The sequence below is a fragment of the Cardiocondyla obscurior genome, linkage group LG02, assembly GCF_019399895.1.
Source record: "Cardiocondyla obscurior isolate alpha-2009 linkage group LG02, Cobs3.1, whole genome shotgun sequence".
NCBI lineage: Eukaryota > Metazoa > Arthropoda > Insecta > Hymenoptera > Formicidae > Cardiocondyla > Cardiocondyla obscurior.
In genome coordinates this window covers 9,443,816-9,464,067 of record NC_091865.1, presented here as the reverse complement: position 1 = coordinate 9,464,067, position 20,252 = coordinate 9,443,816, and the positions used below count along the sequence as shown (strand labels likewise).

At 33.3% G+C, this 20,252-nt stretch overlaps 6 protein-coding genes and 1 long non-coding RNA gene across 14 annotated transcripts; 3 read left to right on the top strand and 4 right to left on the bottom strand.

The window, feature by feature from the left end:
• Positions 1–764: 764 nt before the first annotated feature.
• Positions 765–5,724, bottom strand: LOC139112726 (uncharacterized). The gene is made up of 4 exons (XM_070673795.1): positions 5,592–5,724; positions 3,737–3,774; positions 3,114–3,362; positions 765–1,288 (listed from the first exon to the last, which is right to left on the bottom strand). Exons 1-4 carry the CDS (start codon positions 5,593–5,595, stop codon positions 1,178–1,180), a joined length of 402 nt encoding a protein of 133 aa, XP_070529896.1. The 5' UTR covers positions 5,596–5,724; the 3' UTR covers positions 765–1,177.
• A 329-nt stretch (positions 5,725–6,053) lies between these two features.
• On the bottom strand, positions 6,054–9,813 carry LOC139112621 (X-ray repair cross-complementing protein 5). 3 transcript variants are annotated; one of them, XM_070673710.1, is made up of 14 exons: positions 9,636–9,813; positions 9,332–9,442; positions 9,029–9,252; positions 8,780–8,905; positions 8,621–8,699; positions 8,367–8,504; positions 8,112–8,295; positions 7,897–8,030; positions 7,627–7,800; positions 7,418–7,560; positions 7,075–7,314; positions 6,849–7,014; positions 6,731–6,755; positions 6,054–6,189 (listed from the first exon to the last, which is right to left on the bottom strand). In XM_070673710.1, the coding sequence occupies exons 1-13, from the start codon at positions 9,648–9,650 to the stop codon at positions 6,744–6,746; spliced, it is 1,746 nt and encodes a 581-aa protein (XP_070529811.1). In that variant the 5' UTR covers positions 9,651–9,813; the 3' UTR covers positions 6,054–6,189; positions 6,731–6,743. The 3 variants fall into 3 exon arrangements, with proteins under 3 accessions (XP_070529811.1, XP_070529805.1, XP_070529815.1); XM_070673704.1 differs by lacking the exon at positions 6,054–6,189 and having other exon boundaries at positions 6,259–6,755; XM_070673714.1 differs by lacking the exon at positions 6,054–6,189 and having other exon boundaries at positions 6,259–6,755; positions 9,532–9,643.
• A 118-nt stretch (positions 9,814–9,931) lies between these two features.
• LOC139112671 (alpha-2-macroglobulin receptor-associated protein) lies at positions 9,932–12,045 on the top strand. Its single transcript, XM_070673749.1, has 7 exons — positions 9,932–10,230; positions 10,314–10,455; positions 10,540–10,710; positions 10,860–10,967; positions 11,054–11,165; positions 11,377–11,533; positions 11,650–12,045. Exons 1-7 carry the CDS (start codon positions 10,027–10,029, stop codon positions 11,851–11,853), a joined length of 1,098 nt encoding a protein of 365 aa, XP_070529850.1. The 5' UTR covers positions 9,932–10,026; the 3' UTR covers positions 11,854–12,045.
• Positions 12,046–12,331: 286 nt separating this feature from the next.
• On the bottom strand, positions 12,332–14,408 carry Beta4galt7 (beta-1,4-galactosyltransferase 7). Of its 4 annotated transcripts, none has more exons than XM_070673771.1 (6): positions 13,968–14,402; positions 13,654–13,874; positions 13,362–13,573; positions 13,012–13,235; positions 12,783–12,929; positions 12,332–12,677 (listed from the first exon to the last, which is right to left on the bottom strand). In XM_070673771.1, the coding sequence occupies exons 2-6, from the start codon at positions 13,754–13,756 to the stop codon at positions 12,383–12,385; spliced, it is 981 nt and encodes a 326-aa protein (XP_070529872.1). In that variant the 5' UTR covers positions 13,757–13,874; positions 13,968–14,402; the 3' UTR covers positions 12,332–12,382. The 4 variants fall into 4 exon arrangements, with proteins under 4 accessions (XP_070529872.1, XP_070529877.1, XP_070529861.1 ...); XM_070673776.1 differs by having other exon boundaries at positions 13,989–14,402; XM_070673760.1 differs by lacking the exon at positions 13,654–13,874 and having other exon boundaries at positions 13,989–14,408.
• A 97-nt stretch (positions 14,409–14,505) lies between these two features.
• Tsf2 (transferrin 2) lies at positions 14,506–18,770 on the top strand. Its single transcript, XM_070673694.1, has 9 exons — positions 14,506–14,648; positions 14,845–15,257; positions 15,554–15,671; positions 15,741–15,920; positions 15,999–16,678; positions 16,757–16,921; positions 17,003–17,091; positions 17,171–17,511; positions 17,652–18,770. Exons 1-9 carry the CDS (start codon positions 14,588–14,590, stop codon positions 18,290–18,292), a joined length of 2,688 nt encoding a protein of 895 aa, XP_070529795.1. The 5' UTR covers positions 14,506–14,587; the 3' UTR covers positions 18,293–18,770.
• Positions 18,099–20,215, bottom strand: LOC139112743 (uncharacterized). Of its 3 annotated transcripts, XR_011547424.1 has the most exons (4): positions 19,956–20,215; positions 19,626–19,794; positions 19,117–19,197; positions 18,099–18,224 (listed from the first exon to the last, which is right to left on the bottom strand). It is a non-coding gene; the product is annotated as an uncharacterized lncRNA (long non-coding RNA). The 3 variants fall into 3 exon arrangements; XR_011547423.1 differs by having other exon boundaries at positions 19,117–19,794; XR_011547425.1 differs by lacking the exon at positions 19,626–19,794.
• On the top strand, positions 19,167–19,949 carry LOC139112732 (uncharacterized). Its single transcript, XM_070673802.1, has 3 exons — positions 19,167–19,256; positions 19,325–19,445; positions 19,534–19,949. The coding sequence occupies exons 1-3, from the start codon at positions 19,167–19,169 to the stop codon at positions 19,803–19,805; spliced, it is 483 nt and encodes a 160-aa protein (XP_070529903.1). The 3' UTR covers positions 19,806–19,949.
• Positions 20,216–20,252: the final 37 nt, after the last annotated feature.

Genomic DNA, 20,252 nt, shown 5'->3' with positions numbered 1-20,252 from the left:
TATATAAATAATCGGGAAATTAAACCTAACCACGATGACTAAAGTGTCAATACTGAGGTTACGCGGCCGCGGCTCTGAGCTCCGAGCATCTCAAAACGTTCGAAAAATATTAAGTAGATATAATTAGAAGAATAAAAGGAGTAAGTTGTTGACAAGGCAAGACTCCTGTTTCCGCCAATTTCTTGACGGCCATCATGAATTAGCGGGAAAACGCTAACCAATAAAATAAATAAAATAAAATAATTTTTATTACTTGATTGGTCTGTATGGGCCAATCAATAGCGAACATTGTTCCCGCTAATTCATGATGGTCGCCAGAAACTAGGCGGAAAACGGGTCCGTGTTACTAACCCACTCCTTCTATATTTCTAATACTTCCTAATACTTTTTGAACGATTCGAGGTGCCCGGAGCCGCGGCTGCGGCCGCGAAACTACACGAAACCCCGATATTGACAGTTTGGTCATCGTTGTTAGGTTTAATTTCTCGATTATGTACAATTTTATATAAATACATAATTAAATTACTGTTTCCCTTTAATTATAATTGAGAATTCGATATTATTTATTCGAATGTTAATGCATTTTTTAATATGAAGAATGATCTCGTCATTTTTTTGCAGTAAAAATAAAATAATTGATTAAGTCTCTATTTATCCTTCACCAATTTTACTAGCACATTTCCGTGATTATACATACCGTGACATGAATGCATCGAATTTACGTGAGAACTTCTGAAATGTCACTGGAATAAATATACATCATGTTAATCTGCATATTTTATTCTAAATAAATTAATACGTAATCAAGATACTACACACGTTGTACATAATTACAGTAACATAATGTATACATATAAATGGAAATATTTCTTTAAATATATATTATTCTTTTTTTCTTTATTTAATTACGTGACTAAGCAACAAAGTAACACAAGTATCACAAGTAAAGTGGTAACATGCATGAGCGTGCAGCAATAAATTCAATCCAATCAACGGTATATACAAATATGGGATGGGATACGAATTCTCATTAATTGCATTACAGGAACTCAACAATTTTGTCCTTAGTTGCGTTCTCCATGTAAGATTAATATTACTAATATGTTGTCGCGTGAATATTTTTAGTTTGCATTAGCATAAAATTTCCCGTTATCCTTGAATGAACGCAGCTGCTCTCCTACACTTGATTCTTTTTCCGCGCGTGCGACAAATCTTTGTCGAAGGCCAGAAACTTGGACAGGCGTGTCCCGTTATAAGGCGTGTTACTTCCTGGTGGATGCAGCCTCATCTAAAACAAAGGTCGATAGATAATCACATGCATGATAACCATGTAAATAGTTTATCCACAACGTAATATACATTTTTTTCTTCGTACATGGTATTGATTATTAATTATTTATCTGGACTTAATCTTGAAGAATTACGTACCACGTATTCTTGATTTTGATGTGGCCTTCAAGATATGATACAAGTCGATAATAAAATATAATCTAATAAACAATATTTATTTCTACCAATTTTTTATTCATGTATATATACGGCAAATATAAAAGTAAAACCTTTGTGTATATACTGTTAAATAAGAAATTTTATCAGATAAATTACATTTATAGATTCGTGAAAAGTTTCCAATAGTTTTTTCAAGCGGTATAAAATTTGTTTTTTTTTTAATAAGTATTTAACACATATTTTATGAAGTTCTTATTTTCTTTTACTATCACGAAATAAAATAGAATATTTTATATCCATGGCTAAAATAATCTATAAGCATTATAAGGTAAATGCTGGTAATATGGTTGATATAATATGGCCCAATAATACATGATTGACAAAGCTATACTAGTTCAATCCTATAAAAGCAGTAATACTTTCCGAAGCTCCGTCAAAGAGTTAATAATCAATCACCAACTCCATCGTGGTTAGTTTTATTAATAATGTTATAAAAATATATTCTCCCTTGACGAAGCTTAATTAAAAGTTAAGGAACCAATTTTATCATTCTTTATCATAATTTATATTCTAAAATAAGTGAAAAAACGTATATTAAAATATCTCGTTACTTTCTAAACATCTTATTTCTGTCTGTTAATTGTATTTCTTTCGTTATCCACTTCTTCATCTTGGATATTCAATGTGGCAGTGATTTAATTATTTATATATTGTTCGCAAACGATTACTATTTACGAAAATTATTCAAATATAAACGCACTTTTGTTTTAATACATATTACGTACGTACAACATCACCAAAATGTTTTATATACCATTTTTCAATATAATTTTTCTCGAAAATTGCGAACTTTCCACTCCAAAAATTCCCAAATTTTTAAATCAAAGAAGATTGTAAGTAGTTAATTAAATCAATGATAATCATAAGATTTATTTTTCCACGCAGTTTCTTTACGTTTATGTTTGAACCACTTTCGAAGTATTATAATATGAAGAAATAGATAACTAATTATTATAAAGGCGATTTTATCTACGCCGCCAATATTATTCATTAAAAGTATTATTTGCGAATGGTTGAGCTCCATCCGACGCAATAGCAGCCCCGAGCATTAGTATAATGTGACTTTGACTCTATTGGATTTTATGATTTGTGTGAGCGTGGATTGCGGCCGTGCAGCATCATTCTCGGTCTACTTCTCGGCGTCAATGATTCTCGACTTCCCATCTGCATTATTGAATCGCTTCTGTAATGAGAAAAAAAAACCGACACCAATCCGTTACATGCGTTGCAGCGTTTTTAACATTACAACACAGATCGAGCAAAACGTTGTTCAATCTTTTTTTTTTTTTTTAAGTTAATAGTTAAATATTAATTCTTTATCGTTTACGAGCTCATTAATCATATTGCTAACGACACATCTAATTAAAAAGTAAATAAATTTGAAAATAGTCGCAGAAAAATTATTGTTTTCAAATATATCGAGAGAAATTTTGTGAGTTTCTTAAAAGAATATAAAATTCTTTAAAATTGTCTTCAATTTGATTTTGTCTTGGTCATATGCACATTCATTTTTTTAAGAGCTATATAAACGACGTGTTTTCACCGTCGATTTTGCTTTTCGCACGCGTGATTTACTGCAATTTCAAGTAAAACTCGACACTCACCATGATTCTGTATTTTTCCTTACAAGCGTATTCGGTCTCGTCCACGTCGTTGTAACAGTCGCTCTTGTAATCTTCAGGAATCGGACGGCCCTCGAACTGGCAGAGCCTAGAGAGCGGTCTCGCTTTGACCAGCATCTTCTCGAAACCGATCGGCTTGTGTTGCGGACAATAAAACACATCCGGAGTATTTTTATCGAAGACGATGCTCTTTCGCATTATGTCGCCGCATTCTACCGCAACAAGCAGCGTCTAAAAGAACAAACGACACATACAAATATGACGAAAAATTATTATTTGCATTGCGTAATTAAACCAAACAAGCTTACAGAAAGATGTACACTAGTTCAGTAGAAAAATTAAAAGAAAAAGACAATTGTTTTAATTTTATGTCAGGAAGTTTCTCGCGCTCATTACAAGAATTAGTCACGATTAATTTATGTGCGATTTCGATTAATTAACAGCATTGTTTTTTTTTATTCGTTGGTGCGAATTATTAGTGTTTCAACGGCAAAAAGTTCTCATGATAACGTGCATGGGGAAAACAATTTCGCTTCCGGAAATAAGAAGCGCAGGAAAATGCACTTGCAGGAGCTCCGCACAGAGATGAAAGTTCAGCCACTTACAGCGAGTGCGACGAACAGGCTGTAGACGTAAGTGTTCCCTGCAAAAGCAAAAAAGTGAGTCAGCGTGGAAAAATCAACTCTGCAACATGGTGCACTATCACATAAAAAATAAATTAAAAAAAAAAGATAGAGAAAGGATATTTACCGGCGGCAATCTACTTTACGCAATTTAAACGTCATAATTCTGCCGTTAAAAGACGAAAGTATCTAAGAGAACGCAAAAACGTAGCATCAAGGTAACAGTTTTTTCTTTTTGTATTAATCACCAAATTATTGAGTATTGCAATGAATACTTCTTTGAACTATTTATTCTCTCTTAATTACTTAATCAAATGGTTTGAATAAATTAGTTTGTCGTTTTTTTTTAATTAAATTATTCGTAATTGACCGATTAAAAACTAAACGATTATACGAATTATTTTATCGAGTCACGTTTATAGTTGTAAAAATCTCCGTTAATTGAGGATACAGATAATTTCTTCCAATCGTAATTGTATGTATATGTGTGAATGAGATCACGACTCCCGATAAATCCTCGCCTTTTTTTTCTCTCCTCCCACAAGTCGATTAACGTACATGTTTATACGTTTTTCAATTCTAGGTCAGCGCGCGCCTACTATCTTCTCGCATCGTTCATGTATTTTTTTCACGGTCAACGGCCAGAGCTCGGCCTCGAGAAGCGTCGTCGTCGCGGACAAGAAAGCTCCTTTTTCCTCGGCGTTGTAGATACACAATCAATCGAATCCGTTTTGGCTTTTTCGACGTTATTACAGCCCACGAAACTTTCCCTGTCATTTGCGCAACGCCCTACGCGTACAATATATCCGCGAGCAGCTGCATTGGCCCCAAGTGCCCTGACGCATAAATTTGTGCCGCCGTCACAGTCAAATAAATCTCGATTCACGCTGCAACATGCCTCTTTTCTTCGCTCTAAAACAGGAAATAGCTCGACTTGACAAATAAATGTACCCAGAACAGACATCACTTTTACTCGGCGATAATGCAGATTATATAACATTTAACTGTGTATACCGAGATGCATCTTCACATGACATTTTCACGTCCAGGCATTTATCCGTGGCATTTTATAGCATCTAATTCGAATAGAATACACTGTTAACAGCTGTGCGATTCGAATCTGATAATTTTCTCATTCTCTTGTACATTCCAACATTATTTCGCGTCTGTAATTTGACGAAACCACATTTTTATATACATCAGACAAGTCATATCGTTCCGCGTGTTATTTCTCATTTATACAGCTCGAGGTGCATAATTCATACACAAGAAATTTATTTATACTTTTTCTAAATTATAAACTTTCACCTTTATATACACGACAAACTTTATAAATGCGAGAAATTTTGCTACAATATTATATTTTCTAAGCACCTATATTCGAGAGAATAAATTGAAACTAAGAGTGACTAATTAATTTCTCTTAAATGCGCAACAAAGAGCAAAGAAGACTTCATCCAAATAATATTTGTCTATTAATAAGCCAATTAATAAGCGTCTAAAAAAAACGGAAACCTTTCTGCCACGTTTTAGGAAATTACGTATTCTTATTATTTACGGTCAAGGAATTATTCAACAGAACTGCTGAAGGTACTCGACCGTAACGAAACTTGATTGCTAAATTTCCGTGCTAAATTCACCGACTTTGTGACGTCAGAGGTGCACGCGTTGGAGGAAGGATTCAGGATTGAGGTGCTTTCCGAGATTCCAGCGTGGCGCGTCGACAGGTTGTGAGATTCCGCATGTCGCGAAGGGCAATATCCGACGCGGTCGGTCCGCTTCGTTGAGCAAGAGTGGAGTGTCAAGGTGGAGTCGGACTAAATTGTGCTCGACTTACCCATGCTTCCTGGGCACCTGTTGATCCTCGCAACACGGCGTCTCCTCGTCGACTGATTCGCGCTATTCGTGGCAGTTCGACTGAGCCGTGATCGCGTCCTTCCCGCCTGAGAACCATCCGTTAGGTCGCAGCAGATAGCAATCAGTCTCGCCCTGCGAATTCGTAGAAAGAATATTAATAGTGAAATATTATAACTTCAGTACTTTGTTAACATTCGATATAGATGGAATTAAGTAAAATATTATAATAAAAATTGATACATTAGTATTACAATTAAAAGCTTAGTGTTTTTAAATTTTTATACGTAAAGCAATGATTGATAAGTAGTCTAGTCTGTTGGTCTCAACATGTATTTTATAAATAAAATAATTCTGAAATTTTATACTTTCCAAAACATACAGTTGCGTGAGTAGGCAAAGTTCCGTCACCAAATTAAATTGCGTTCAAGGCTTTAAAGTGTCTTGATTCACCGCTGGATACAGGTCTCTTCAAATACAAGGACCGTCAATGAAGAATCGCGCGTTTCATAGGCAATTGCTCTCGCACCGCACCAGATCTCTTTCCTTTTATAGATACGAGATGATCGCCACGCATCATTCTCGTGAAACAAATCAATGAAATAATGAAAGAGCTATGTAAATGAAGAGAGAATAAATTATAAAATCAATTTGTAAATGTATTATGTATAATTCTGATATTTTTCATAACTAACATTTTATTTTGGCATATGACCGCATTATCAATATATAAATTCAAAATCTTTTTTCAGCTTAATAAATAAAAAAATTAATAATAAGATTTCGCTTGAATGGTTATGTACACGTAAAAATTTGTTTTTCCAAAAGATTACCTCTTATTCCGTAAATCTTTAATCAATTATTAAGCAATTAACTGTAATATTTAAACACTAACACATTTTTGGTAAATTGAGAATAGAAGAAATGTAGGCGTTATGTGGGTGGACGGGCCTCGTTTTTCCCGTATTCGATCGATGATAGCGTCATCGTTACTTCTGGCACAAAAAGAAACTTTCCAAAAAATAAACAGTTATCATTCCGAAAAAATAAATTATATATGGTTCTTACTACAATAGTGGCATTACATTTTTTTTATTGTAATATAATTATAAAAATAATTACCGCCAACAGTTTTCTATATGTTATCCTGTAATAATATTCATACTTTTAGAAAAAGTTTATTGTATATAGAAAAGTCACATATCTAAAATTATATATTTTACAGAATTGGTATACTTACAATTTCATCAACATTGAAATCGCAATCATCAAATAGTTCGTTATTTTTCGACTTATCGCTATCGTTGTGTGTAGTATCTTTCTTTTCTTTTTTAACTGTTTGTGTCATAAATACATCGTTGTCAGCATCAGATTGTTTACTAGCCATTTCTGCCAATTTTTTTCGGCTAAAAAAGAAACAAAATATCTTTAAATATAATCTTTAATCTTGTTAAAAAATAGCTTACTTTCTGTAAAGAGGCTCTTTTTTCTCTAAGAGAAACAAGTTTTTGATTTTTTCAGCTACTGGTTTGCATTTTTCTTTCAAAAATTCGGGTTGCTCTAAAAGATTTAACACATCGTCAGCGATAGGCGGTAATGGCTTGTCAGGATGGAGTGCACGAGCTGCTAATGTATCCCACATGTGTTGCGTTCCAGGTTCGGGCATGAATCCCGGCAAATACTTTTCACAGCCGTTAGTCGCAGTGCTAATAAACAATTTAATAATATTATATAAATGTAGTAAAAATTATAAGCTTTACTTCTTGCATAATTTATTAATTATATTTTATATTTAAGTTATATACTTACGCTTTAGGCAATTCTAACGACGATAATAATTCGTCTACGGCATCACTTTGCTCTTTTGATAATTCATTATTCACGAATTTTAATGGTTTTTCAATTATTGCTACATAATCTTGCTCAAATGGCAAAGCAATCTCGATAAAACACTGTTATAAAAAACTCTTTAATACGATCAACATTAATAAAATAAGAAATAACGAAAATATTCTCACCCATAGTTTTGTATCCAAATTTGATGTATCCAACCATTCGTTTGGTACATCAATACTTGGAAATAATGCCACCATGTTAGGCTCAAGATTATTTCTGTACACTTTTTCTACTATCGCAACGACATTTTTGTCAACCATAGCTTGTACAAGACTATAAAATGGTACGCTTCCCGACTACAAGAAATTTTTTGTTTATTTTTATCATTATGTGATATTTGATATTGATAATTGAATTTTATAACTGTTTATAATATAAAAATTCTATCATACTTCAGTAGCAGGTACAATAACGTAAGTGCCATTCGACAACCAATACTCCATAGGAACGTTTTCTCTTGCAGTAAAACCATGAATCTTGTAACATTTCTTATTACTGTTCTGAGTCATTGATGCTTTGGCTTCCTCTATCAGAACATTGTAGACATCAGTTATCTAGATTTATATTATGTAAAACAAAATTAATTTTGCAGTAAAATATAAATTACCTGAAACAGGAATAGCCTTGCCACCATACACGTAACTACGAATAATATCCTCTTCCGTGTAAATTGTTTTATTGTTATCTGTCCATTCAGCGATACTTTTAATCGATATTTCTTGATCAGTTACATCGAGGGTACTTATTTTAGCCTTCTGTACCATGTTTGGTAACTTTACCTCATTCATCATCTAAAACATAAATAATACGTAACAATACATATACAAAAAAAACGTAATTATTTTATATTTTAAAGCTTTACTTTAGAAATTCCAATAATCGGTATAGAAAAATCACCCAATTCCATTGAGCAGGACCATGGACGTGGTTTAGTTGACGGGCGTTTGTAAAACCGTACATCCAACATAGCTTGCTCAAAACTGAGATTTTGACCATTAACCTGTAAAATATTACACAATAATTACAATTAATAATAAATTTATTATTACGTGTGTCTATATAAAATCATATTTTTTAATTTTGTAATAATTAGATAACTTTTTCTGCTTAAATTACCTGTTGTAAAACATTCCGAAGCAATGCTTCACTGGCTGTTTCAGATTCTTCATCTATATCATCCAATGCTCTCTCCCCACTACAACATATAATTTTTTATCTTTTTTATATTTTTATTCTAATTTTCATAAGTAATTATTATTAATAACAAAACAATACATTGCTATAAAGAAAATTTCCTTTTCATTTAATTTTTTTACAATATCTTCTGCTTCAAATTGATCAACAATATCCTTCTCTTCGTTAAAAGTAGATAGCAAGATTATTTTCCTTTCATTATTATCTCTGAAATAAAAAATATAGTAAATTTAATTAATAAAAAAAAAACACTTTTTATTAAAACTAGATATTAATAATAGAGTAATATTTTCAACTATATTTTTAAAAAAATAATATTTAAATACTTACACACATTCATGTTTTATATATTCAATTGCAGCATAAATTGCCTCCATCCAAGAACAACTCAGATTAGTAGTGTTCAGCTTCTCAATCTTTTTAATCAAATCCCAGTTTCCAACTTGCATTTTACACAGTTCTTGGACATTGTCTAACCCTGTAACACTGTCACTTTTACTACTGTCTGAACCCATCAGTATTACTCCTACCTCATCTTTAGGGCGTAAAAAAATCTGTAAAGAATTTTTTTTAATTATAAGAAATACAAATACCAACATTTGCCACTAATAATGAAGCAAAAAAAAAGCAAACCTTTTTTTGTATAATATGTTTAAGAATAAATTTTTGTTTATCCAACAACTGTGAGCTGCTTTGTGTACCATGACGGACGATTCCGACGTTCATCACAAAAATTATACTTTCCTACGTGAAATACAAAAGTAGAAACATGTTACAATTCAAACAATTTATTAAATAAAAACATAATATATAAATAAAAATATAATATATACATATTACACAAATTTTCGTTTTATTGCGTTGTATTTTAACGTATACTTTTAAATTATTATCTTATCAAACGCGACTCGTGAACAAAAATGCGTTAGAATATAACCTTTTTCGGTGGCATCCTTTCGGAGTTACTCGGAGTTTTCAACAAGAACAAGAAAAAAAAGTAATAATTCTCTATTGACACAGTTTTTGGAATCTCTTTTTCATGGAATTATAATCGTTAACCGGGCGGTTTCCACACTTTCAATTGTTTTTTAACTGGCGTGTCAGGTGAGGCTTGTTCTTTGCAGCTGAACCTGCTGAACTAACTACACCAACTCAGCATTTTATCTCTGTCTAGTCCGTCTTTCTATTTGCAGAGAGAAAGATAAACTCTACTTCAGTTACAAAAAAAAAACAACAAGCTAATGTATGTAAAACGTGTCATACGTCAGTTTCGCTTTCGTCGTCTGTGGATCATATTTCACAGCTCGAATAATCAACTTTGAGTAAAAATGATCTTTTTAAGCGCACAATTAATTTTCTTAATAAGTCTGAATTTACTTTACATTCATACTAGCGTAGGAGAAAATAAATACTCTGCCGAAGCGAACAAAGCTAAATATGTGGAGTCTCCACAACTCCCGACGTCTCTCAAAGACTTGGACAAGCCATTCAGGATGGCAAAGTTGAATGTGCTATGGGTCAAAGCCAAAAAAGTGAGTAACAGATACAACTGCATTGCATATCAAATAATTAGCTTAATTAACGTATTTTATATACATAAATTTTTCTGCTTTAGCGTCTGACAGATACTAAGCTGCATTCAATCTTCAGCGATCTGAAAATTCATGACAAAGAAGAAATTGCATATAAGCATTTCAAGTCTAATGGAAAGGATTCTGATGGTTTGGAAGAGGCTCGACTTAGGCAGAAACTTATCGGTAATTTTTTTTTATCAGTGGACTACTTACATTTATTTTATGATGAATTTTAATCTTATGTAATTTTATTTTGTTTCCAATAAGGAATAATGAGCACATATGGCTTATTGGAGCACTTTGCCGAAACTGAGGATCCAAAGTTACTTAAAATACATAAAGCACTGAATGATGGTAGCAATTATGTTGCCAAAGATGTATTTAATGATGTAAAACTCAACAAATTATGGGCTAAAGCTGAAATGGCTGGTTTTACTGGTGAGCATAGTTTATATCAATAAAAATGTACAAAGTAATGATTAAATATATAAAACATTTAAAAATAAATATAACTTATTAGATAAAATTGTTAATTAGGAATAAATAACTTACTTATTTTTATTTTATTGTTTATTATTTTATTTTAGATGAAGAACTTGAAACTTTAAAACAAGAGTTTGAACATCATCAACAAAAAGTGGACGAATATATGAGTTTATTAAAAGAGCAATCTAATGACTCAGAAAAATCTGAAAGTTAGTTTTTTTATCCACATATAGAATATGTAGCTTACAAATATTGTTTTTATTTTGTATTTATATACTATATCTAATATTTTTAGATGTCTTACATATTAAACCAGAAAGCTGGAACGAATTAGAAGAGCAAGAAGAACTATCTAATAATGTACCAAATCAAAAATTGAGTCACATGGAAAAAGCAGCTTTAATTCGGTATATATACTCTTTTATTTTAACCCTTTGAGTGCTATGGGCGCATATATGCGTTCAGCGAAATCTATCGAGCGCAAATTTGCGCTCAGAGCCAGCCGCGCGCCGTCCGTACGGACCGCATAGGCCACGAGTATTCAGCACTCAAAAGGTTTTAAAAAGCCTAACTGATGGATTTTTATAGTGTTTAATTTTATGTTTTATTTTATTTTAGAGAAAAACATTTAGATCTGAGAAATGGATTTGATCGTTTAGACAGACTTACTGCAAAGGGACCAAATCATAAAGAATTTGTAGAACCTAAAGTACAAGGATTGTGGAAGATTGCGTTAGAGGCAAAATTCTCCCCTGAAGAGTTATCATCTTTAAAGGTATTATAATAATAAGCAGCTTTAATTTACTTTCACACATGTCCGTGAAAATAATTAATTGAATGTTAAGCTATTTATAAATTTTCGTAATTTAGATTATTAATAAATATTTGTAGGAGGAACTTTTGCACTATGAATCGAGACTACTTAAGTTACGACATCTACATGCGGAAGGAGCACTGGAAGCAGCACAGAAGGGACTAAACCATGATTCAGAAAATTCAACAGTAGAACACCATATAAAAAAACACGTTAGGACTGTACAAAAACTTCATACGGATCTAGAAACCAAAATCATGCAGAGGCACACTGAATTATAATAATTAGAACAAACCATGCGCACGCTTCGCGTGCGCTATTTTTCGAAAGGCCCTAATTCGTGCGCGTCATTATAATTGGGGGCATTAATTAATTATAATTTCTATTTGATAATTACAATTGAATAACCTATGATCGACGACGGATTGCTGGTTCATAAAGCATTTTAAATATAAATAATATTCTATAGTAAACCGTGTTTTTCCTCACCTCGTGGCCGGTCGATCGCCTAATTCGTGCGTAGAGTAAGTCACACGGTAAAATATGGGCAGCGGTGTACCGCCCAAAACCGGTTAGTATTTCTAAAATTTATATCTTGACTATTCTACTTATTTCCGAAAAAGTGTTCATTTACTATGAAATACCTTATATATAAATAATTAGTACTCTAAGCAGAATCTTTTATCTGAACACACTGCAGAGAACTATTTTATTTTTATCTAAGTTGAGTACATAAAAAAAAATGGAAGAATGCCGAGATTGTTTTTCAGTACATTTATATCTTCAACAATTAAATTACTAAGCTTATAATTACAATCCAGTGGCAAGTTTGCTATTACTAGTCTTATTTTTCTCTTTAGATCTTCCTTGATCTTTTGATCCGACTAGTTTTTCACATTCGCACCAAGGAGTACTGGATTTATCACACAGCAAAGAAATATTAATTACCGTTAATGAAATATCTGATATAGTCATCTTAACTGTATTCAGTATTTTATACGAAACATTGTTTAAGCCAGTTTGCCGGTCTCGTTTTCTAGTAACTTCTCGTTGATTATAACATTTCGCCATATCTCTCTTTCTATGATTTCTATCATGTATATGCCTGTAATACATATTTCGTATATAATAATTGATAAATATTACATCTATTTTTATTTTACATCTCGTAATAAATATAAAATTTATGAGTCTTAAAAATAATACTCACTTAAATGTATTATGCTTCTCCGTTGATATATTTTGCGGACGACTAATGCTCAAGCCAGCTTCTTTTAATCGAACGTAAAACTCGTCGTCCTCGAGACCCCATCCCCAATATTTATTGGACATTCCATTTACTTGTATGAAATGCTCCCTGCAAAATCGCATATAGTCAATCGTAATATATCGATTGGTATATCAATTCTCATTATAATTTATTATTGTTCGAGATTTACCTCTTAATGAGTAATATACCGCCAATAAAAGTAAGATAATGGTAACGGGGATGTAAATCTGGTGATGATATATGATGAGGTCCTGTACTTGGATATGCATATGATAATTGATCATTCATCGGTAACAGATCTACGTCGTGCATCGCAATGTAGTCAAAAGCTTTTTCTGTTTCCAGAAAGCCTACATTTATGAGAGATGCCCGATTGAATCTATATCTGTCCACCTTGTAAAAATTATATATGAGATTTAAACATTAAATAATTCTCGTAAAATTTCGAATATGATTGACTAATTTTTTACAGCTTAAAACTTATTACAGTAATATATATCGGGCCTAATGCTACAATACCTGATTTAATACGAATATATGATAATCTATGTTCTGTTTATCCAGGAATTTCTGCATGTGTGGTACAAATATCAGTAACTCCTCAAAACGATCTCTAAATGGCACTAGTATGGCCAATCGATGTTCAGCCTTTTGTTTATGTGCATTAACCTCATCAGATACTTGTTTAAGGTGTTGATTCGCTTGAGCATTTCCCTCACACTTGCACTCATCTAAAATATTAAAACTACATTAAAAAAAAATCTTTTTACACTAAAATATTATTTTTTAAATTAATATATCGATGACTAACCAATACTGATGGGAGATATGCTGATTATACACGATACAATGAAGGTAATTAAAATGCAAGCAAAGATGTACTTAAATCTTATACTTTTCCAAATGTTATCCATGCTAAATTATGTTTACAGAAGAATGAGGTATCTTGCCAAATGCAGATTGCAAGTGTTAATTAATAAAAAACTGCTGCTTCAATTAATGCCAATACTTGTTAGCGATATAACTTTTTCCCTGGAAAAGAAAAAACATTTTCTCCTCTATTGTTGTTAGCAAATTCTAAATGCTCGATCGTAACGATTTCGGAAAAGGATCGTAAAGATTCACAGCGTAATCCTTTGAAATTACTTCTGCGGCTGCCGGCCGAGAATGCAAGCTCGAATGGACATTCTGGCGTGAAATTACAGCGGAGTACTTTGTAAGGGGCGCATTCCTCCAGGAAAAGGCCATCCATAAACGCAAGTTTCTCGTTGCTCCGAGTTCGTACGACGAACTAGCCCTCAGTATAAACGCTTCGAGGCACGAAGTACCTCACGTCGCACTAGCTCGAGCGGCCGAGCCGGCCGGGTCGCTCCGCGAACGTCGTCCAAGATGCGTACGTCGCCTGCGAGCTCGCGGACATCGTGTCAATCATGCGATAGACTTCCGTGCAGCATTATATCAACGCTGAGCCGACCGTGGCGATCGGAGTATTCCGAGACTACTCCGACTCCGAGCTCAGATTGCTCCAAATATATCGCACTGCTCCGTGCTCCAGTGCGGCCAGCGTCGTTACTTTACGAGAAAAACCCACGGCGGGCATCGCATGCGCAATAAGCAGTCTCTAGGATCTCCTCAACAGCGTTAGGTTTTTTTATCCCTCGCGAAATAACAACACTGGTTCGTAAGACTCATGCCGAGGGTGTTGTCCGTGTGGGATTTATTCGAAGAGAACGCCCAAGGGAAATATGTTCCAGTTCTACGCGTTGTTGCTGTTTCTCTGCTGTTTTCAGCTACATCGAGTTCACGGTAGTACGCTTTTTAGTACAATTCTTTAAAAAAATGCAACCGTTTAATAATGAGAGTAGATCACTTCCTGTTTCATTCTGATATTTGCACCAATTTTATTTACACTGTGAAGAAGACAATGTTGAAAGTTAGAATTTTATACATTGTATGTGTTAAATATTAATTATTTATAATTATTTGCCTTATTCTTTATTAGGTCAGCATTACAATAACACAGTCACATGGTGCACGGTCTCTGATGGAGAACAAAACAAGTGTCAAGCGTTTGCCAGAGCGGTAGATCGTGAGATAGGCTCTTTTGGTTTTAATTATTTTTCGGTGCGATGCAAACAGGCTTTTAATAAGGAAGAATGTATGGCCATGCTGGACCGCGAAAATGCACAGATAACGACATTAGACGCTGGAGAAGTCTTCATAGCTGGAAGATATCACAGTCTTGTACCGATAATGCAAGAAATATATGAAAGTGGCTTAAATTATCAATATGCTGTCGCAGTGATTAAAAGAGGCTCTCTACTTGATGTAAATAATTTGTACGATCTCAGAGGCAAAAAGGCTTGCTTTGCTGGAGTTGGAACGTTAGCTGGTTGGGTGATTCCTATTAACAATGTGAGTAAAATTTATTATTTTATAATATATTTTTTGCGCGGATTATGCGGATTATGCAGATTTTGCGGATTTTACGCGGATAATATGCGCTCGCGCCCGGGCGTTCTCTCACTCTCTTCGGTTTACTCCTCGCAACGCTTCTTAAAAAAAAAAAAAAAAAAAAAAAAAATTAGCTCGCTCATAAACAACTTTAGTGTCAGCGGAGCGAGCGGCTTTTTATCGTAAATACAATATACATAGATACAGTATATAATTATAATTTTTAATAATATATAATAAAATGTATTTTTATTCAGCTTATGAGGCATGGAGGAATGGAAGTAATCGACTGTAACAATCATGTAAAATCAACAATTAAATTTTTTGGACCTAGCTGTGCAGTAAACTCGTTAACTGATAAATACAATCCACTTGGTAAGTTCAGTGAAAGAATGTATGGATTGAACTTTAATAACATAGTTGTCGTAATCGAATTAATTACAGGTGATAATTCTGATCAGTTGTGCAGTTTGTGTATTGGAAAAGTACCTGGTGGTAAATGTACAAATCAAGATCCTTATGCAGGATATGAAGGAGCTTTCCGTTGCTTAGTTGAAGCGGGTGAAATTGCTTTTCTAGTGCATACAACAGTGGAGGAAATGACCTTAACAACATTCGATTTTAGTACGTCGTCTTAATTAAATAACCTAAATTTTTAGAGATAAAAATTGCGGCAAATATTCATTTTATAATTATTATTAGGTTCTGTGAAAAAGGATCAATTCGAATTGCTGTGCAAAGATGGTACTCGCAGACCCGTAGACGATTACAGGACTTGTAATTGGGGCACCGTACCGTCTCGCGCGATAGTCACGTCTTCTGCAACCAACTTTGAAATTCGTCGAAAGTATCAAAAATTTTTAGAGAGAGCTGTTCGATTACTACATAAAAATGGCACAAGTTTCAATCGTTTTGACAACAATCCAGACGGGTTAAACAACAATCAAGGCGATTTTGATAATCGCCCAGGTTATAACAGATTTGGCGAAAATGACTTTAACAGAGATGGATTTAGAAATCCGAATGAATACGGTACAGATAATTGGGATCGTAACGGATACGATCGAAGTTTCGGTGGCGGAAGAGGAAGAACAGAAGGAGGATTGAATACATGGGATAGACCTGCATTTAACGACACGTTTGATTACTCCAATAGAGAAAGAAATCGCACCGAATTTGGATATGATCGAGGCTTTAGTGGCGGAAGAGGAAGAACAGAAGGAGGTTTTAATCCATGGGAAAGGCCTACGTTTAACGACACATACGATTACTATAATAGAGAAAGAGATCGTGCCGAAACTACGAATGTGCAACCGATAGAAGTATTCGACATATATGAATCGGCACCTAGATACGGCATGCAGCATAATTTAATGTTTTCTGTAAGTTTTAATATTTTTATTTTATTTTTGCTAATTAATTATAAATTAGCATTTATCTATAACACTTTGTATTATCAGGACTCTGCTCGCGACTTTGTACAACTGGCCGAAAAAGATCAAACGTACACCGGATATTTAGGAAGATCTTTAGACCATGTGTTAGGAGTGCGTCATTGTCCCGTAAATCGCATGACATTATGTGTTACATCTGATCCAGAAATGGAAAAATGTGTAAAGATGAAGGTACGATTTTAACTAAATAAAATTTTACTATAAAGAGTATTTAAACATTGTTAATTTTAACATCTTTAATGTCTTTTGTAGATTGCTTTAAAAGCCCAGCTCTTAAAACCAGAATTACTTTGTCACAGAGGTCACAGTCAAATAAACTGTATGCAATTGATACAAAACGGGTATGTATTAAACACATTTATGTTTAAATATAATTTAAAATAAAAATTTAAATATATAATTTTATCTTTTTTATAATAGGATTGCCGATGTAACTGTATTAGATGCCAGTGATGTTTACACTGCTGGATTGCGGTTTGAATTGATTCCATTTATATCTGAGGTGTACAATTTGGGTACACCAGACTATTATGTCGTCGCCGTCGCGAAAGAGGAGGATGATAACACCGACCTGACATATCTTAAAAACAAATATACTTGTCACACTGGAATTAACACTGCTGCAGGATGGGTTTACCCACTGGCGTATCTCATCTCCAACAAGTGGATCAGAGGATATGGTTGCGATTCCGTGCGCGCCGCCGCCGAATACTTTAGTAAATCTTGCGTCCCGGGTGCACTTAGCACTGAATATAATACAGGTAGCTAACATTTTTAAATTAATAATTTCTGTAAAATAGCAATTTTTAAATTAATAAAATGTAACAGAAAACTGTTTCAATTATAGAATAATTACTGCAAAACTTGCTTTGTTTGACATTTAATTATTTATCGTTTGTAGGTGTGCCTTATGATAACATGTGCGACTTGTGCCATGGGGTGAGCTACCGGTATTGTCGCAGAGATGCTTCCGAGGATTATTTTGGATATACAGGTGCCTTTAGATGTCTAGTAGAGGGTGGCGGCGACGTGTCCTTCGTGAAGCACACGACGGTTGCAGAAAATACAGACGGCAAACGTAGGGAATTCTGGGCGCGCAATACTTTTACGAAAGACTTCGAGTTACTCTGCCCAGATGGTACACGCCGCCCGACTATGGATTATTTAAACTGCAATTTAGGCAAAGTCGCCGCCAACGCTATAGTTACACGCGGTGGTTATTACGGCTACAACGAGACGCAGATCAATGCTTATATCAATCTATTTATATACGCACAGCAGTTTTATGGCCGAAAGGAGCAGGACGAGTTCAGTTTCAGTATGTATTACAGTCCATCGCCTTACAGCGATCTCATATTTCAAGATGCCACTCAGCAGTTAGTGGTGATTCCACCGAACAAACGGGAGTACAGCGCGTATCTTGGGCCAGATTTTATGAGAGCCAGAAGAATTGTAGATTGTAATGCAGGCGCGTCTGCAATAAGTTATTCATTATTCGCTACGATAGTTATGATTGTATTCACTTTTGCATTTGGCAGATAAATATTACGTTTGCAATTTGTATACTTTATACAAATACTCGAGTAACAATTCGTGTTGCATTCACGAACAAAAATAGATATTTGAAAAACGAATCTGATATAGCACATTTTATCAATTAACAGCACATGTTTAATATAATTTGACAATACATATTTAATATAGTATCGCTGCTACGTATCACTAATGTTATCGAAGATATATTCTAAATATCAGTCATATTGTTTTATATATATATATATTTTACACATCTATTTTTACAAAAGTACAAATGACTGAGAGATGGAGTTAAATATATAAAGTTAGTTAAAGCGATTGCTGCCTTTGCGTCCGTCCAACGGAGCCATATTTCTAGGCGTATCCGTCCAAATATAAATTTATCGATCTGGTAATTTTAAGGATTATAGTGTTTAATAATTTGATATATGTATATTTTATACCGTCCACTAATGTTTTTGTAGTAATAAATCTTTATAAGATATCTTATGCGTTTATATATTACTTTATGCATTACTTATATAAAAGTATATTCAATAAAAATATAACAGAGACGCGAAATTGTGAAAAACGTGAAATAAAATTTGTGGAAGTTTAAACTTCTTAAAAAGTATTAATGCTCGTTTTTCGAAAGCACCAGAAATGGAATGACATACGATTAAAATTACAATTGAATAACGAATAAAATAAACCATAGCTTTGGCTATCAAAAATTCACGCAAACCTTAATTTGGATCAAAATTTCTAAAGTTAACGTTTCTTAAGGCACTTTTAGTAATTCAAATAACGTAATTTTAGTGAAAATCTCGACATTGCATTAAAGTACTTACTAATTAGAAAATAGATTTCGCTTGCAGAAGATTGTCCACGATACAGCGATATGAATAGCGAAACTCAATCAATGAATGCATCTAAATACGAAAAAAAATGTAATAAGCAAATTAATAATCATAGCAATACCGATAATCAGGTAATAATTTCATAAAAAATGAAAAAATGCATATATAATAATATAACTTAAAATATACCTATATCTAGATAACCAATACTCGTCAAATATTTAACAATTTGAATCAATCTATTCAACAAAAACAGAAACTGGATTCTAGTTCAACATCTCATACCTCATATTCATTAGCGAAGCATAACAATGCCGTAGGTTAGATCTCTTAAATTATTTTACTACTACTACCAAAAAATACATTAAATAAATAATTTTTTTTAATTGTATAAATTTCAAATTTTAGATAAATGCAAAACCAATAAATTAGTTGATAGCAAGCAAGTTTCGGGACCATTTAATCAAATCGACAAGAAAACATTCCTTCTCGATACTTACGCTCGCATCGTTGCTAACAATAATAGACGTTGTCCTAAAAGACTGCGAGAACTTGCCAAACCAAAGAGACAAGCACGTAGTAATCAGAACAATTATGATGTAAATTTTGATTTAAATTATGGGCATGTAACTAAACAATATCACACAGAGAACAAACACAATTTAAGAGCTAAAAAATAGAATAATAGCTTATTATAAAAATATCGTAAATAAATTTTTTACATGTTCATTTAACATACAATTTCAAATCTTTCTCCTTATGTACAAATTAAAAACTATGACAGAAACTAATTCAATAAAGTAACTAAATTTTACTTATTAATTTCTTACCTGTAATAAGTTTTAAAACTTTTTCTCATCTTCATAATTATACATCTCTCTCACTGAGGAAAATAAGACTTACATTAATATTCCATAAAATTAGATTGCAATATCAGTTGTATTATTTTTAAAATTTGTCAAGCGGAAAAACCGACAGTGTTGCGAACCGTGGTCACAGACGATTTTTACACGTGATGAACTTATATTTTATCTTATTGATTCTCGTTTCCTGTTTCAAAACCCTACGCGCATGCATGTTTAAATTACAAAATCGTGCGTGATCTCACGTACGCCTGGCTTTGTGGG

What these genes read in the sequence shown, in the direction of transcription:
- Tsf2 (XM_070673694.1), top strand. Translation starts at nt 14,588, where the DNA reads ATGTTCCAGTTCTACGCGTTGTTGCTGTTTCTCTGCTGTTTTCAGCTA. An exon ending in TCAGCTACATCGAGTTCACG is followed by an intron (nt 14,649 to 14,844) that starts GTAGTACGCTTT and finishes ATTCTTTATTAG; the next exon opens with GTCAGCATTACAATAACACA. An exon ending in CTTAACAACATTCGATTTTA is followed by an intron (nt 15,921 to 15,998) that starts GTACGTCGTCTT and finishes AATTATTATTAG; the next exon opens with GTTCTGTGAAAAAGGATCAA.
- LOC139112726 (XM_070673795.1), bottom strand. An exon ending in GCCTGTTCGTCGCACTCGCT is followed by an intron (nt 3,363 to 3,736) that starts GTAAGTGGCTGA and finishes TTGTTCTTTTAG; the next exon opens with ACGCTGCTTGTTGCGGTAGA. An exon ending in AGGAAAAATACAGAATCATG is followed by an intron (nt 1,289 to 3,113) that starts GTGAGTGTCGAG and finishes CCTTTGTTTTAG; the next exon opens with ATGAGGCTGCATCCACCAGG.
- LOC139112671 (XM_070673749.1), top strand. Translation starts at nt 10,027, where the DNA reads ATGATCTTTTTAAGCGCACAATTAATTTTCTTAATAAGTCTGAATTTA. An exon ending in TATGGGTCAAAGCCAAAAAA is followed by an intron (nt 10,231 to 10,313) that starts GTGAGTAACAGA and finishes TTTCTGCTTTAG; the next exon opens with CGTCTGACAGATACTAAGCT. An exon ending in ACTTAGGCAGAAACTTATCG is followed by an intron (nt 10,456 to 10,539) that starts GTAATTTTTTTT and finishes GTTTCCAATAAG; the next exon opens with GAATAATGAGCACATATGGC.
- Beta4galt7 (XM_070673760.1), bottom strand. Translation starts at nt 14,094, where the DNA reads ATGGATGGCCTTTTCCTGGAGGAATGCGCCCCTTACAAAGTACTCCGC. An exon ending in CTCGGCCGGCAGCCGCAGAA is followed by an intron (nt 13,574 to 13,988) that starts GTAATTTCAAAG and finishes TTAATATTTTAG; the next exon opens with ATGAGTGCAAGTGTGAGGGA. An exon ending in ATATATTCGTATTAAATCAG is followed by an intron (nt 13,236 to 13,361) that starts GTATTGTAGCAT and finishes AATTTTTACAAG; the next exon opens with GTGGACAGATATAGATTCAA.
- LOC139112732 (XM_070673802.1), top strand. Translation starts at nt 19,167, where the DNA reads ATGAATAGCGAAACTCAATCAATGAATGCATCTAAATACGAAAAAAAA. An exon ending in ATAGCAATACCGATAATCAG is followed by an intron (nt 19,257 to 19,324) that starts GTAATAATTTCA and finishes ACCTATATCTAG; the next exon opens with ATAACCAATACTCGTCAAAT. An exon ending in GAAGCATAACAATGCCGTAG is followed by an intron (nt 19,446 to 19,533) that starts GTTAGATCTCTT and finishes TTCAAATTTTAG; the next exon opens with ATAAATGCAAAACCAATAAA.
- LOC139112621 (XM_070673710.1), bottom strand. An exon ending in TTCGGAATGTTTTACAACAG is followed by an intron (nt 8,505 to 8,620) that starts GTAATTTAAGCA and finishes AATATTTTACAG; the next exon opens with GTTAATGGTCAAAATCTCAG. An exon ending in CAAGGCTATTCCTGTTTCAG is followed by an intron (nt 8,031 to 8,111) that starts GTAATTTATATT and finishes ATGTTCTGATAG; the next exon opens with AGGAAGCCAAAGCATCAATG.